The sequence below is a fragment of the Hypomesus nipponensis genome, chromosome 3 (genome assembly GCF_054491055.1).
Source record: "Hypomesus nipponensis isolate SF chromosome 3, ASM5449105v1, whole genome shotgun sequence".
Taxonomy (NCBI): Eukaryota; Metazoa; Chordata; class Actinopteri; order Osmeriformes; family Osmeridae; genus Hypomesus; species Hypomesus nipponensis.
The window spans coordinates 18,399,753-18,417,136 of record NC_140363.1 but is presented as its reverse complement, the minus strand read 5'-3'; the positions used below and the strand labels follow the sequence as shown (position 1 = coordinate 18,417,136).

The window sequence follows — 17,384 nt, the reverse complement described above, 5'->3', positions numbered from 1 at the left end:
GGACGGGGGCATGAGAGACAAGACCAGCCCCGCCTGGAGGAACACCAGGGCTGCCTCCAGCCTCCACAGTATCAATCAATCAATCAATCAAAATGTATTTGTACAGCGCATTTCATACACAGAGGTAACACTATGCGCCTCACAGTAAAAAGGGGGAGGGGGGGTTCAAAAACGCAAATAAATAAATAAACAAATATTCCATACATGTTAAATAAATACATTTTACAGTGAGTGATAAGCAAGATCAAAGAGGTATGTCTTAAGTGTATGTTTAAAAGTTTCAACCGTTTCAGCCATTCTAATGTATTCTGGCAGAGTGTTCCAAAGGCTGGGAGCACAGAAACTAAAAGCTGCTTCCCCATGTCTCTTTGTCCTGGCTTTTGGAACTGTTCGCAGTTCAGTACCGGAGGACCTCAGGGATCTACTGGGCGTGTACCTTGAGAGCTTGTCTGTAACATACTCAGGTGCATGATTATGGAGTGATTTATAGACTAGTAGGAGAATCTGGAACTCTATTCTAAAACTAACAGGTAACCAGTGCAGTGATCTTAATACTGGTGTGATGTGCGCTCTCCATCTTGTTTTAGTAAGGATTCTGTATTGTTTGTAGCTGACTAATGGCTTTTTTTGGTAGACCAGACAAAAGCGAGTTACAGTAGTCTAGCCTGCCAGAGTACCAGCCCTGGCCCTCAGAACGACCCAGTGGCAGGATGTGACAAGCTGCTGCTCTTTCACTGCTAGGAGGGGGTCCCTGCCCACTCAGTGTTGACTGAAGCCAGGGGCTCTTAGGGTGTGTGTGACCAAGCATCTCCAGGAGGGAGAAATGTGTGTGTGTGGGGGCGGGTCCAGCTCCCTGTGTGTGCTGTCTAGAGGGTCTCTTGACTCTCTGAGGAGGGCAGGTGTTTACCCAGGGTTCATCAGGGCCGAGGTGTGTAGGGGGGGACATTCCTGCAGAGTGGTAGCCCTCCAGGGGGATGCTACCACAGGGGCCAGTGGGACCTGACCTGTGGAGGTCAGGAGGACAGTGTTCTACACACACACAGCTGAACACCCACCTCAGAGGAAGAGGAGGGTGTCACAGCCCTACTAACAACACTGCCTCTCAGAACGCCAGTGTATGTGTGTGTGTGAGGGGGGGGGGGGGGGGTTGCGTGAGGTTTCTCAGAGCAAGCCATTATGGGGTGAACACAGGGTGTAAGGCAGGGACCGGCAAGCCTGTAACTCTATACATTTAATCTGGTAAGTATGTGTGTGTGTGTGTGTGTTGGGGGGGTCATAAATAAAGCGAAGCTAGTGTTAACCCTCTGCACTACAACAGCAGCTTGCCAAAGCAACATTAACAAGGTAGCGAACGAACACACTGCTTCCCTTGTAGGGGAATCACAGTTGTTCTTTCATGCCCGTTACACAACCAGCGACAGAGCGTCCACCGTGAAGAGCAGCGCCACCCCACAGGAAGCAGGCCTTCTCAGGGCCCTGACCTCGCTGTACTCCTGGTGCACATCCCCTCACCCTGCTGTACTCCTGGTACACATCCCCTCACCCTGTTGTACTCCTGCTGCACATCCCCTCACCCTGCTGTACTCCTGGTACACATCCCCTCACCCTGCTGTACTCCTGGTACACATCCCCTCACCCTGCTGTACTCCTGGTGCACATCCCCTCACCCTGCTGTACTCCTGGTGCACATCCCCTCACCCTGCTGTACTCCTGGTACACATCCCCTCACCCTGCTGTACTCCTGGTGCACATCCCCTCACTCTGCTGTACTCCTGGTACACATCCCCTCACCCTGCTGTACTCCTGGTACACATCCCCTCACCCTGCTGTACTCCTGGTACACATCCCCTCACCCTGCTGTACTCCTGGTGCACATCCCCTCACCCTGCTGTACTCCTGGTGCACATCCCCTCACCCTGCTGTACTCCTGCTGCACATCCCCTCACCCTGCTGTACTCCTGCTGCACATCCCCTCACCCTGATGTACTCCTGCGCCCCCCGCACTCAGACCAGAGGTGTTCCTGAGCACCGGCAGACTGAGGTAGAAGAGACAGCATGACTGGCCAGGCTGGACTATTGTGTGTCTGCAGGTGGAAGGATATTGGTGTGTTTGGGCAGGGGGGATTAGGGCTGAGTTGTAAACAATGCTCTGGGTTGGCAGCAGTGTGTGTGTATAGTATCATGTGATAGTAACTGCTGCTTCAGTATAGAGGGAGAGGTCCCGCGGGGCAGGCTGACATTAATGGCCCTGTTGTAACTGTCACCCTATTAGTAATGCTACACTGCTGCATGGGTTTCCGTAGCTGCAACTGCAAAACTAGCCAAGCCTCGCAAACCAAACACCAAACACGCTCACTTATTTTGCTTACAATTTGCTGCTTTCCAAATCTCCAGCTGAGGTCATTCTCCTAGGCTGAGAGAGCGCGTTCAGATCCCCAAGCTGGCGACCCGGAGATGTTGATGGACACTCGAACGTCTAGTTCTACAGAGAACCCCCCCAACACAGTCCCCTGAAGCTGCAGCTTGGCCGGACCAGCCAGCCTTCAGGACCTGTGGACGTGCAGACACCCAAGAAGAACTGGCATCCTCTCATCTCTCACAAAGGCAGGCCTCGTTACCAAACCAAAGCAACCATCCATTCAGGATTTTCGGTCGTCACATAATTCAATTTTAATGAGACAGAAACAAATGCTGACTAATCAGTCTGTCCAATCAGTGTACTCAACTGAGTTGGCATTTCCTGACAATGTTCCGCTCTGATTGGCTGGCCGCCGGCGTCGAGGGGCGAGTGAATGGAGGATTCTCCATCTTCCCAGCTCCAGGAGGAGACAGTTTGGCTGGCCCGCCGTATAAATCCACTCCCCAAACATTACTGTTAATCTTGTTCCTTATTAGTCACTTTCCGTTCTCAAACAAACCCACAACAGAATGTCATGCAGATCACAGATTCCAGTAACAAAGAGCAACTGTCAATGTTCATCAATGCTTAATTGTCCACGGACAACGGCCCAGGGAAGCCTTTTAAAGATAAGTATCGAATGTTCAGCAAAAGGGTTCAGAGTTCAACAGGCTGGCTGCTTGAAGACAGGGAAAAGATCTCCAGAGCATTTGTAAAGCCTCCAGTCCAGAGCATCTCCTCCAGCAGGGAGCAGCTGAGCTATGTGACTGACACGGCCACGGTTAGGGTTTTAGGTTGCTTCTAAAATGGGCTAGAAATAATGGGAAGCAGTTTATTAACCGAGTATCCAACCATCCTGTGAACAATCATCTCCTCTTTTTCTGACAGAGGTTTACACCCCCACACACACACCCCCACACACATTTTATTCTTTCTTTCGTCGTTTCCATCCGTACATTTTTGGGTTAGGAGCTTCCGTGTTTCCCACACTCTCTCCTGTCACACTGGTCGGCCACAAAAATGCAGGACAGGAGAGAGAGAGAGAGAGAGAGAGAGAGAGAGAGAGAGAGAGAGAGAGAGAGAGAGAGAGAGAGAGAGAGAGAGAGAGAGAGAGAGAGAGAGAGAGAGAGAGAGAGAGAGAGAGAGAGAGAGAGAGAGAGAGAGAGAGAGAGAGAGAGAGAGAGAGAGAGAGAGAGAGAGAGAGAGAGAGAGAGAGAGAGAGAGAGAGAGAGAGAGAGAGAGAGAGAGAGAGAGAGAGAGAGAGAGAGAGAGAGAGAGAGAGAGAGAGAGAGAGAGAGAGAGAGAGAGAGAGAGGGGCTCTGGAATTCCACATGCCGAGAGCACACGGCAACACACTTATGCACACACAAACACACACTTATGCACACACACACAAACGCACATGCTGACACACATAAGTACACACACACACAGAGGAGCAAACAGAGCACCTAGCATACCCAACCACCCCTACACCTCCCTCCTCCCCTACACCCCCCCCTCCTCCCCTACACCTCCCTCCACCCCTACACCTCCCTCCTCCCCTACACCCCCCCCTCCTCCCCTACACCCCCCTCCTCCCCTACAGCCCCCTCCTCCCCTACACCCCCCTCCACCCCTACACCCCCCTCCTCCCCTACACCCCCCTCCTCAGCTCATCCCTCCCTCTCCAGCCAGACCTCCTGGCTCACACCTCCTCAGGGCCGCTACAACCCCTGTCCTCTCCTGCTCCCTGGCCCCGGCCTCACTCTGCTCCCTGGCCCCGGCCTCACTCTGCTCCCTGGCCCCGGCCTCACTCAGCTCCCTGGCCCCGGCCTCACTCACTACTTCAAAGTCCCGGAGCTGGACCAGACAGCCAGCAGAGTTCTGTTGAATTCGCCAAATTCAAACACACACACACAGATAGACACTGACGCCCAGATTATCACAAACAAATCCAACCTACACACTGACACAGACAGATGCACAAGGACGCACACACACACACACACAGGTTTGTGGTTGGGTCAGTGAGTAACGGTAGTGAAATTGCTGTCCTCTGCTCGCCTCTCCTTCTACTATCCTCTCCTCTCTTTGACCCTCCTCTGTGCTCTGTCCTCTCTCCTCCTCCTCTCACCACTGGGCGAGAGCAGGAGCCACAGCAGTCATGTGCTTTAAACAAACAAGCAGCCCTATCACAGAGGTTTGCCATTGTTGTGTAATTTGGCCAGATGTTGGGTAATAAAGTCATACTGCAGCGTGGGAAACAGATGGCAGCTCAGACTCTCTCTGCTCTTTCTCTTCTTTTTCCTCCTCTCTTCTCCTCCTCTCCTCCTCTCTTCTCCTGATAATCTCCAAACCAAACAGGCTTGACATGGCGCTCGTAACTAAGGCCCAGCCGCTGAACCGCATTCTGTTTACCGAGGGTCCAGAAAGCAGGCCTGTGCTGAGGTTGTTTACTGTACAGGCAGATAAAGCCCCAAGCCAAGAGCCTGCCTGGGTCCACTCTGCACTCCACGTTACTGCAGCCTAACGCTCATTAGCCTCACCACTTCCTCTTGAACTCCGGCGACGCCATGGACCCAGTTTCACCCCAACAGCACAACCACAGGCCAACGACTGGCCTTCCCCCTGACGAGGCTACGGTGAGGACTGGGAGGTAAGGGGAGGACTGGGAGGTAAGGGGAGGACTGGGAGGTAAGGGGAGGACTGGGAGGTAAGGGGAGGACTGGGAGGTAAGGGGAGGACTGGGAGGTAAGGGGAGGACTCAGGGGTCTTCTAGGAAGGGCAGATCTGACAGATGTTCGGAGGGGTGAGCGCTGCTGTGTTGGTGGCTAGGTAGTGACGGTGCAGGGCTCACTTGTTGACACGCTGAGAGGAGGTCTTCCTGACCACGCCCTCCTGCCGGCCTCCGCTGGGGGGTTTGGGGGTGAGGATGGGGCCAGTGCGGGGCTGAGGCTGGGGCTGAGTTGTGGCCTGGTTCAGCCAGCCTTGGTGGGTCGGTTGGGCGCTGGAGCAGAGGCCAGGCTGAGCCTGGGGTCTGGTAGCTACCACTGGGGCTGGGGAGATGGTGTGGCCTGCAAACAGGGCCTACAAGAAAAGCACAGCACAGTTAGCAACAGAAACATACCTAAACTGTATACACACACACATACAACACAGCGATGATTAGAGTTCTTTGGTGTCTGCTTTTGTTATTGACTGTCTCTTGTCAGTTTGAAAGAATTAACCAAAAAAGGCATGAGGAGGGCAGTCCCTAGCAGCAGGTTATGAGGAGGGCAGTCCCTAGCACCAGGTTATGAGGAGGGCAGTCCCTAGCAGCAGGTAATGAGGAGGGCAGTCCCTAGCAGCAGGTTATGAGGAGGGCAGTCCCTAGCAGCAGGTTATAAGGAGGGCAGTCCCTAGCAGCAGGTAATGAGGAGGGCAGTCCCTAGCAGCAGGTTATGAGGAGGGCAGTCCCTAGCAGCAGGTTATGAGGAGGGCAGTCCCTAGCAGCAGGTTATGAGGAGGGCAGTCCCTAGCACCAGGTTATGAGGAGGGCAGTCCCTAGCACCAGGTTATGAGGAGGGCAGTCCCTAGCACCAGGTTATGAGGAGGGCAGTCCCTAGCAGCAGGTAATGAGGAGGGCAGTCCCTAGCAGCAGGTTATGAGGAGGGCAGTCCCTAGCAGCAGGTAATGAGGAGGGCAGTCCCTAGCAGCAGGTTATGAGGAGGGCAGTCCCTAGCAGCAGGTTATGAGGAGGGCAGTCCCTAGCACCAGGTTATGAGGAGGGCAGTCCCTAGCAGCAGGTAATGAGGAGGGCAGTCCCTAGCAGCAGGTTATGAGGAGGGCAGTCCCTAGCAGCAGGTTATGAGGAGGGCAGTCCCTAGCAGCAGGTTATGAGGAGGGCAGTCCCTAGCAGCAGGTTGTGTATTTCAATGTCAATGGAAAATAGTTTCCCATCTCAGGTCAACTGAGGTGAAAAGACAACAGACCGCTACATCAATTAGCACCGAAAGAAGCCATGCCATCCTTTATCAAAACATGTTCTACATATTTCGGAATTGGCCGCACCGCCAAAGAAAATTCCTCGCATTTCATACTTGTTTGGACAAGATTTCCCTTAAATGTCTTGTGGTGGAAGTAAACAAGGTGGTATCTGAGAGCTGCAGAGGGTCCGTCCCCTGTGTTAGGGACGGCCGCGAGGACATTCCTTCCACTTCTCGTGTCCACGTTATTTTCTCTCCCGCTCCGCGCGTCTGTCTGACGAGCTAATGGTTTTCCAGCTTCCCAGCGCGGAATTTCAAAGGAGCCGGCGGCGTGACGAGGAATATTTGATGTAATTTCTGTGTTGATAAATGAGAAGCTGATATTCCAGGTTGGAGGGTCTGTAGCAGCGCTGCAGTCGGGGCCAGGAAGGGCACCTTTCTTGGGCTGCCAGGTGGCCCAGAGCCAGGCCCACAGAGGAGCCACGCAGTCTGCACCCACTAACTGGAACACAGGCTGGAGCTCCGGAACAGCCTTCTCTCCTTCTCTCCCCAACTCTCTTTCACACGCAAACGCTGCACGCACACACACACACCTCAGCTCCCAATGACACACACACACACACACTTTTGTATTCAGTGAAGCCAAATACTCCCATAGATGATCTCCATAGGGCCTCGAGGCAGACATGGAGAGAGCAGGGATGTGGTGGGTGCCTGTTTCACTCAGGCTAAAACCTTCAATGGCTTTTCATGTGTCACCACAGAGAGGGTCAGAGCATGCTCTGGGTCTCTGACCAATTGAAGAGCACGCTCTGGGTCTCTGACCAATAGAAGAGCACGCTCTGGTCCTCTGACCAATAGAAGGGCACGCTCTGGGTCTCTGACCAATAGAAGAGCACGCTCTGGGTGTCTGACCAATAGAAGGGTACGCTCTGGTCCTCTGACCAATAGAAGAGCACGCTCTGGGTGTCTGACCAATAGAAGAGCACGCTCTGGTCCTCTCACCAATAGAAGAGCACGCTCTGGGTGTCTGACCAATAGAAGAGCACGCTCTGGTCCTCTGACCAATAGAAGAGCACGCTCTGGTCCTCTGACCAATAGAAGGGCACGCTCTGGTGCCCAAGAGGAGAAGGAAGGCTGTTGCAGGGAGAGAAGGTGGTGAGAGGAGGGGAGGAGGACAAAAGAGGTGAGGGGAGGAGAGGAGAGGAGTAGGAGAAGAGGAGACTTGGGGAGGAAGAGGAGGAGAAGAAAGGTGAGGGGAGGAGAGGGGAGAGGTGGGGAGGAGGAGGAGAAGAGAGGTGAGGGGAGGAGAGGAGGAGACTTGGGGAGGAAGAGGAGGAGAAGAGAGGTGAGGAGAGGTCGGGTGAGGGGAGGAGAGGAGGAGAGTTGGGGAGGAGGAGGAGAAGAGATGTGAGGGAAGGAGAGGTGGGGTGGAGGAGAGTTGGGGAGGAGGAGAGGAGAAGAGAGGGGCCTAGCCGGAGGATCACTTTCACAGAGAGCGTTGCATAACCCAGGCAGTCCGAGCCAAGAAAAACATCACCTCGATTGCATTAATTAGGTCCAACCTATGGCAGTGACGTGAGAGCAACTGCATTACTCAGGAAAGATCTAAAAAATGAGCGCATCTAATCATCCCTCCCTCTACCTCCCTCCCTCCCTCCCTGTTCGGGTCCTCCTTCTCCCTGTAGGACAACTCTACAACCACGCAGCTGGATGGATAAATAAACTCTTCCAGTTTGGATCTCCTTTCAAAGCAAAAACCAGGAACTTGCGGTATCCAACTTCTCTGTCAAAATAGTCAAGTGACCAGTTCAAATTAGATTCAATCCTCCCTTTTGTAGTAAAAAAAAAAAAAAAAAATCTAATAAATTATACAAAGATCATCCCTAAGTCCTGACCCATGTAATGGCTAGATGAGTTGTGTTTTTAAAATGTTTGTTTTCAGTGTTGTAATGAGAGAGAAGTGAAGCTAACTGATATGAGCTCAGGGTGACGGGCTTGGCTCTTTGAGGCTCTTTCCTGCTGCTGAGGGCAGTGAGCCTTGATAACTCACCTTCCCGTAAAAGCACAGCCAACCAACGCCACAGAACAGCCAACCAACGCCACAGAACAGCTAACCAACACGACAGAACAGCCAACCAACACCACAGAACAGCCAACCAACACCACAGAACAGCCAACCGACGCCACAAAACAGCCAACCGACACCACAGAACAGCCAACCGACACCACAGAACAGCCAACCGACACCACAGAACAGCCAACCGACACCACAGAACAGCCAACCGACACCACAGAACAGACACCACAGAACAGCCAACCGACACCACAGAACAGCCAACCGACACCACAGAACAGCCAACCGACACCCCAGGATAAAATAAGTGCTCTGGGTCTAACAGCCGTTCGCTTTTGAAAAACGGACTTCCAACAGCGATGTTCCCTGAGGGCGCTGTTCAGTGGTTTGTCCTCTGGTCTCCAGGACTGCTTCACGAACGCTCAGATTGAACGCTCAGATGAAAGGCTTTCTTCTCAAGTGGGATGTGCCCTCTTCACTCTTTGGAGAGCATCATCGCTTAACTAGCACAAGATATTGTGCCGACAAAGATAAACAAAGCCTTTCCTTACATAGATTTGAAGAGCGCTGTACTCAACTCAGCCCTGCAAACTGTTGAGTTAGAACCCTCTGCTGGATTCAGGACAAATACAGAGGAAAAGAGCATAGAATCTCCTAGTGTTTTTTTGAACCTACATCAGAGAAGATCAACTTGGTCTACGAAACAGTTTTGACACAAATTGCCAGGCTGGCTGAGAGGACTGAACTGGTTACAGCTTTCAGTAAGAAACAGAAACCCAGCCTGTCTCCTCCTCCAGGCAGAGGGGTGAAGCATGGGGCAGACTGGGCAGCTCCACTACAGCTCTCCTGAGGTGGAGGGCTACTCACCTGGTGTCAGAGGGTTGTCTGGTCCAGAAGCTGGCGTGACTGACTCACCTGGTGTCTGAGGGTCGTCTGGTCCAGAAGCTGGCGTGACTGACTCACCTGGTGTCTGAGGGTCGTCTGGTCCAGAAGCTGGCGTGACTGACTCACCTGGTGTCTGAGGGTCGTCTGGTCCAGAAGCTGGTGTGACTGACTCACCTGGTGTCTGAGGGTCGTCTGGTCCAGAAGCTGGCGTGACTGACTCACCTGGTGTCTGAGGGTCGTCTGGTCCAGAAGCTGGCGTGACTGACTCACCTGGTGTCTGATGGTTGTCTGGTCCAGAAGCTGGCGTGACTGGAGTTTCTGCTGCTGCAGCTGCTGGATGGCAAACTGCAGCTGGTAGCTGCCAGGCGTGGGCTGGTGGTGCGACCGGGGCAGGACACCCGTCACCAGGCTGTAGGCACTCTGGGTCTCCCTGTCCCACACACCCTGCTCATCCTGCTGGGTCCTGGGCCTGCCACAGCACAGGGGGGGGGGGGGGGGGGGGAGGAGGATTTTTATACTTGGTTACTGCCAATTCCATCAGAGCTATGTGTTTGTGTGTGATAGAGTCAGTGTACATGCTGCAAGGCAGCCCCTGTCCCTCCACATGTTCACACACCAGACCCGGGGTGGAAGCTGAGAGGACAAGACAGCCCTGTGCAGCCCACACCCAACCCCCAGGCATCTCAAGTCAAAACGGACCAATCAAACGCATCCTAAACACGGCCCGACACATCGACCCGCCCCGTCGTCACGGCAGCGTCGCGTTCCATCCGCGTCACAAAGCCACAACCTGGAAAAGCAACCTTTGAACAGCTCCACGCGTCTGTAAGTGGATTATCTCTCATTAGGACTGAGCCTGTTTTAGCCCTGTGGCCTATTGCTCCCCCTCCACAAGTTCACTGCATCTGCGAGTCTTGTGAAAAGACACAGCACCCCTCAGCCAAATATAACAGCCAGCAGAGCAGCATGCATGGGAGCTAAGAGGGGAAACTAGAGGGGAAGATGGAGAGATAGAGGAAAGGATAAGAGATCCTGAGGGTCCCATGAAAATCAAAAAAAGGTTAATGGAAATTCTTCCCTTCATATGTAATAACGGGTGTACGTTGTAAGAGTTAAAGAAAATATTATCGCACAATCGGCAAGACGTTTTTAGAACAAAACAGAGATAAGGTTTATAATTAGAATTCAATTAAACTGAAATAACATGGCATGCTGCGGGAAAATGATCCTGTGTCACTCACAGGCTGAATGAGAACTCTCCCCTTCAGCCAAGCCCTCACTCAGGGGGTCTGAAACGCCTCACTCAGGGGGTCTGAAACGCCTCACTCAGGGGGTCTGAAACTCCTCACCAGAGACTTGTCCGCCTCTGCATTTCTCATTTTACGTAACTTCATGTATATTTGCAAAAACAACTGATGTGACTCAAAGGCATTCAAACCATTTTAGTTTATTTTCTTGGCTACATCCGCAAACAAATAGCTCTCTGTGAAATGTGCAAGACCATTGTAGATGACAATCAGACATTACAGCCACAGCGGAAGTATTTATTTACCTTTATTGATTTGTATTTCCTGTTTATAATGTATAACTATACTTAGAAGTTGCTTGTCTGGGGCTTTGGTACAGCGTACTTCAGGAACCTCAGTTCCTGCTCATTCAATTCAAACACAATAAATAACAAATAGAGAAAGAAAGGAAAAAAGCAGCCCCAGCTGAGTTTCCCATCAATAGTGCTATACACTACTGTACATGTGAGACCTGTCTGTCTGCCTGCTTCCCTGCCTGTCTGCCTGCCTGCTTCCCTCCCTGTCTGCATGCCTGCTTCCCTGCCTGTCTGCCTGCCTGCTTCCCTGCCTGTCTGCATGCCTGCTTCCCTGCCTGTCTGCCTGCCTGCTTCCCTGCCTGTCTGCCTGCCTGCTTCCCTGCCTGTCTGCCTGCCTGCTTCCCTGCCTGTCTGCATGCCTGCTTCCCTGCCTGTCTGTCTGCATGCTTCCCTGCCTGTCTGTCTGCCTGCTTCCCTGCCTGTCTGCCTGCCTGCTTCCCTGCCTGTCTGCCTGCCTGCTTCCCTCCCTGTCTGCCTGCCTGCTTCCCTGCCTGTCTGTCTGCCTGCTTCCCTGCCTGTCTGCCTGCCTGCTTCCCTGCCTGTCTGTCTGCCTGCTTCCCTGCCTGTCTGTCTGCCTGCTTCCCTGCCTGTCTGCCTGCCTGCTTCCCTGCCTGTCTGCCTGCCTGCTTCCCTGCCTGTCTGCCTGCCTGCTTCCCTCCCTGTCTGTCTGCCTGCTTCCCTGCCTGTCTGCCTGCCTACTTCCCTGCCTGTCTGCCTGCCTGCTTCCCTGCCTGTCTGTCTGCCTGCTTCCCTGCCTGTCTGCCTGCCTACTTCCCTGCCTGTCTGTCTGCCTACTTCCCTGCCTGTCTGTCTGTCTGCCTGCTTCCCTGCCTGTCTGTCTGCCTGCTTCCCTGCCTGTCTGCATGTCTGCCTGCTTGTCTGCCTGCCAGCCACATGTGGGTGTCAGTCCCATCCCTACCATGCTGAATACTCTAGTATTCAGATATGACTAACAATAACAGAGCAGTACTAGCTGGGCCACATGTGCAGCATCAATCTAGCTCTACTGAATGTGGGAAAAGAGCCCTCTTAGATGACATCATGCTGAAGCCCACCATAGCTCAGCCCTGGCTGGTCAGAGTGGACAGCAGGACACTCCACCATAATGGATCTGATTGGATGGTGCTGCTCCTACACCATAATGGATCTGATTGGATGGTGCTGCGTATCAGAATATGGGGGTCTCTGTGTGTATGGGGGGGGGGGGGGGGGGGGGGGAGTATTACAGTGTGTGTGTTATAGTATTTATAGTGTATTTGTGGGTGAGTGGGTGGGGTTACCTTTCAACATCCAACATTAATCCACTGGAGATCTGATGAATACTGGAGGCAATCTGACCAGCCCTGTGTGGTGGGCAACCAACAGGAGGCAATCTGACAAAGCTGGTGTTGATGTTCACTCAACACCACACTTCCCTATCCCATGGTGCAATTTCAATCTCTCCTACCTCAGGGGACGCCTCATTATCACTATTTTTGCCACATCTGGCTCCAATTGACATGAATAAAAAGTGTATTTTTTTATTTATTTAGAGGAAGACATCAAAGCACTTTGCCTTCCGTTTCCAAGTTTCTCCAGCAGTTTCTGTGGAGCCTGTTTGGCTTAGGGAACGGACAGTCGCTAAATATGTTGGAATGAAAAGTCCTGACAAAATCAGACCAAGTAAAACAACAGTCTGACAAAATATTGAACAGAACTAAAAATAGTGGAGCGCGGGCGGTAGAGAACTGAGCGGTCCTCAACGTACGCGACAGAAACTCGGTTATTTGAATATCAAGCAGGAAATGAAGTTGAAAGTGCAGAGCTGGAGAGCCAAGGCAGCAAAGAGACAGGTCGGTATGTTCTGAGGGAGTCGAACACACCAACCAACCATGACGTTACTGCTAACCTTTACCATGAGATAATCGCTGTACTCCATCACAATTTGAACTACAGCTTTTTGGTGACCAATCCAAAGAAGTACCCAGTAACTTACTGGAAATTAATTCTTACCTGAGCCAAGAATACAATCTAAGACTGGGTAAGATGACCTAAATACATCAGAAGAAGAAAACCTGACAGTTTGCCAAGCAGGCAAATCAAACAGGATAGCAGGGTGCTGCCAAAATTCAAATGTTGTACAGTGTATTAATACACCGGGTGGTCTACAGTGAGCAGTCAGAAGTGAGGTGAAGGAGGGTTACAGTAAGCAGTCAGAGGTGAGGTGGAGGAGGGTTACAGTGAGCAGTCATAGGTGGAGGTGGCATAGAGCGTTCTCCAGTGGTGTGGTATGGGCCAGAAGTATTGGCTCTGACATACTTTTTTACCAAAAAAGTTTTGAAAAAATAAAATTTTGGGGGGGTCATGTTTTGGTGATCACCAATAAAAATACATTAAAAAAGGAAAATATTTTTTGAAACCTGGAAATTCTTTTTTTACCTTTCGAAAAACGTTTTTGTTTCCCCTGGGATTTTTTTCTGGAGGGTGGTAGACAATCCCTCCCATTCATTTTCAAAGTAAATCTCGTGACACGCCCCGCAAGGCAGAGCGAGATGGTTGGCAACGCAAGCCAGGCGAACAAGCTGCCTAGCAAGAGAAGGTAACCCTATTCTTTGCGTTTATTAAGCATTTGTGGACGATCAATTTCAGTGTATTGCCAGTCGAAACAAAACTACCTAGCATAACACAGCTAGCACAACAAGGAAAAAAATGCTATTCCCACACCACACAGAGCCACTTGCGAGGAGGAGACAGGTGGAAAAAATGACCCACCAATGAATTGAACTTTTGAGGCGACGAGCTAGAAGCAAATTGCCTATGTGTGTGAAAACAGTTCCGTTTTTTAAATTATATATATAGCCTAATTATATTGTAGCGTCCAGTATGTGATGATTTGTTCAGGGGCATGTTGATTGTGATGTCTTTGTGACTTGTTTTCCGGTTAATGAGACTCTTCGTGCTTGCGGTTTTGTGATAAGCAGTCACAGTGACTTGCGTGCCATTGATGTTAAGCAATAAAGTTATCTTTACAGAAAAACCTCTCTGCGTAGTGACTGAGATCGCTACAGTTGGTGTCTGAAGTGAACTGAAAGTGAAAAAAAGTGAGTGAGCTCGGGAGACAAGTTCGTTATCGTTTATTTTCTGGTAGTTAGTTATCCGTTTAGCTAGCGGCTACGTTTATTGCGGGGGACATTGCTTTGCGTAGCGTCATGGAGGAATTTTTCGCCGTGAAAGTTGAGGAGGGAGACAGTGGTCTTGCCCAATGGTCTGAGGAGTTTCAGAGGATGATTATACAGCAAAATTAAAGTATTCAATGTTTAACCCTTGTGTTATCTTCGGGTCATTCTGACCCATCAGTAATTGTGACCCAACGCCATATTGGGACAACTTTACCGCATACGAAAACAAAGTGAATGCATGCAAGTGAATGCAGTGAGTGCATTTTCTTTTAACCGTCGGGCTGTCTCAGACCCCCCACATTGCAAAGGTTAAAACAAAACACTTTTTATTCATCATTCAGTCATGTGACCCGAAGGCAGCACAAGGGTTAAATATAATTTGTTTCCGTTTTTTAATGTGCCCCTCTGATTAAACACTGGCCTCCCCTTGGCCCCCCCAGTAACATGAGTCTAGAACCGCCACAGAGCCCAGAGGACAGGCGTGATTATGGGGCTTTGGTGGCTGCATTAAAGAGGTGCTTTGGACAATGGGTGCAGCCTGGCCTGCTCAAAAATGAACATGAACCATCACATGAACAAATCTTCACATACAGGATGTTACAACATATATTTTTTTGGGGGGGCGACCCCTCCAAAACAATGGTAGGGGAAACACTGCTCGTGTACTTGTTCCATCTCTATATTTCTACTTACTACGCACCAAATTTCTCGATGTGTAAACCTACTTGGCAATAAATCGGATTCGGATTCGGCTCGTCTCAGCGCTGAGACAGCATACCTGGCAGACCTGCCAGCGGCACTTCAAACAGCACCGCTGCTCTTTGAAACTCATCGGGCTTCACCCCCGCGGTTGCTTAAAGAGCCGGTCCGCTTAACAGCTTCAGCATGTTTGGCACAGACCACTGGCCCAGTGTGGGGGTTGGGGTGGGAAATCCTACATTAAAGAAAGAACACCAAGCTAAAATCAAGGTCGTTTAGTCTTTAATCTAATAAAAAAAATTACGGCTTTACATTTTCTTTGTTGTTGTCCTCGCCGCAAAGTGCATAATGGAAAGTTACCGAGAGTTTGATGCTCTCCCATCAGGAGAGTTCAGGAGCAAACAGATTCTTCCCTAAACTGTCTTGGGGTGTGGAGGTACAAATCCTCTACATGAAAAGGGTGACTTCAAAGCTCAAACGTGGCAACGTTCTGTTCTCAGAGATTTTTAAATTAAAATAATCCCATAGTTCTTAAATAAACTGGGACCAAAATACAAAAAGATAACTTTACAGTAGCGTTGACACAAGGATAAATACGGGGACTGTAGCCTAATTAAAAATGAAACCCGTTCACAATCCATCAAGCTAACAAATCTTGAAGCTCAAAACGGCAGTTGGACTGGACTCGTGTCTTTAAACAACCACTCTCCTTTGAAGAGATCGATTCGATTAAACCTATCCTTCCTTTGTGGAAATAAAAACAAATTTAAAAAGGAAAAAAGTCAGACATTCCAGGAATTGCCTGACAGTTCCATACATAAGGAAGGGCTGGCCTGGAAAACACAGTGCGGGAGGTGTGGGCCAAACCGTCTGAGACATTGTCACTCACATATCACTTGTAAAAATAGACAGAGCTACCGTGTATGCTTAACTCCTGCTAGGCATCCGCATCCAGGCCCAACAGACCGCCAGGCCTGTGGTCATGTGACACGGTCTAGCAGACCGACCGACCGACCGACCGTGCTCCTACCATTCTTTTATTCTTTCCCTTTTCCCCTCCTCCTCTCCGCGCTGGCATCATGTGAGGGGGAGCTTCTGGTAGCGACGGAGAGGGCTGGAGCAGCCTGACTATGTGGGTGAGTTATTGTTGACTCTGCCCCCTCCTCTTATACTAAAGTCTTATCCAACGCCATGTCTTAGGCTGCTAGCATCCTTCACATAGTCCAGGCTGCTAGCTGCCAACTCCACAGCCAGCCTCACAAAGCACTTTTAAAAGACTAACAACATGCCTTTTTTCCCCCCAAGAATGCATTGAAATACCCAGTTAGGGCCCAGAAGTGCTGGGACTTGAAAAGACTTTTCCAACAACTATCAGTCTTCAATCTTAAGATCCTTAAGAGACCATTAAACCTCCATTTGAGTTTTATTGACTGTGACCAAATAGGCTGCCACAACTTGAACACCTAGACTACAGACTTGAAGTTGATTAGGACAGAAAACCCAGAGAATGTGAATTATTTTCATTTGTTGAACAAAGCCCGGAAAGTTCTCTCAAGGTTTAGCGTGTATGGCGCCATCTTGGAGCGCCATCTTCCTGATTGGCTCATGCTCCGTGGAAAGGAGAGAACACTCCTGCTGACCTTTTTGACCTCACTGATCTGATCCTGTACCGCTGGCACTCACACCAGCAGGAAGACACACAGCATGCTAACATGCTAGCTAGCCACGAGCTAACTTCCCCGAACCAGAAGCCTTACCAGCAACTCCTGTATATCCAGGTCGACAAGTCGGCTTGGACAGTACAGTGCAGATCTCTAGAGTACTGGTCAGCACCACCCACGCTCGCACACCCTGCAGTGTGTGACTAAGGCCAGCTCTCTCCGGGTAGAGGAGCTGTTTGTTTTGGCAGTGAACCCCAGTAAGATTGCAATGCACCATTCCCCTTCTACTGCCTTTGGGGAGGGCAAATACCACAGGGAAGCACAACGGTAATATTTCGCCCAAAGCAACACGAGGTCTTATAAGGGAACAGGGGCGTAGGGTCTGCAGGCTGAGGGAGAGGTGGCTGGTATGTGGGCAACCGGGAGGCTGGAGACTTCCATCCCTGTCTGACTGATGACGAGGGATTCTGGGTGCTAGTTTGGTGAGGTGCTAGTTTGGTGAGGTGCTAGTTTGGTGTGGTGGTAGTTTGGTGTGGTGGTAGTTTGGTGAGGTGCTAGTTTGGTGAGGTGCTAGTTTGGTGTGGTGGTAGTTTGGTGAGGTGGTAGTTTGGTGTGGTGGTAGTTTGGTGAGGTGGTAGTTTGGTGTGGGGGATGTTGTGGTGGATAGGACATACCCTGTTCTGCTGGCAGAAGCAGTGTTGGAGTGGAAGGCCCTGACAGGACCCTGGGCCACGGCCCTTGGCCTCCCTGCCGACCCCAGGGTGAAGGGTCCTCGGCTCAGCACCCCTTTGGCCAGGTTCAAGTTAGTGAGCTGGGAAGAAGAGAGGAGGAGGAGACACGTTAGTAAGCTGGGGGATATGATAGAACGGCTCCAAGTGCAGCTGTTTCAATAGAGGGACACATACTGTACACATGGGATTATTCAGATGCATCAGTGTGGAATTAAGGTTAAGAGG

General features: G+C 50.9%; 1 protein-coding gene across 1 annotated transcript in view; it reads right to left on the bottom strand.

Moving 5' to 3' along the window:
- Positions 1–17,384, bottom strand: part of ttll5 (tubulin tyrosine ligase-like family, member 5) — a 53,659-nt gene that overhangs the window by 4,938 nt on the left and 31,337 nt on the right. Inside the window, 3 exon segments of the mRNA XM_084681479.1 lie at positions 5,238–5,467; positions 9,578–9,776; positions 17,103–17,239. Coding sequence (XP_084537605.1) covers positions 5,238–5,467; positions 9,578–9,776; positions 17,103–17,239 — 566 coding nt within the window.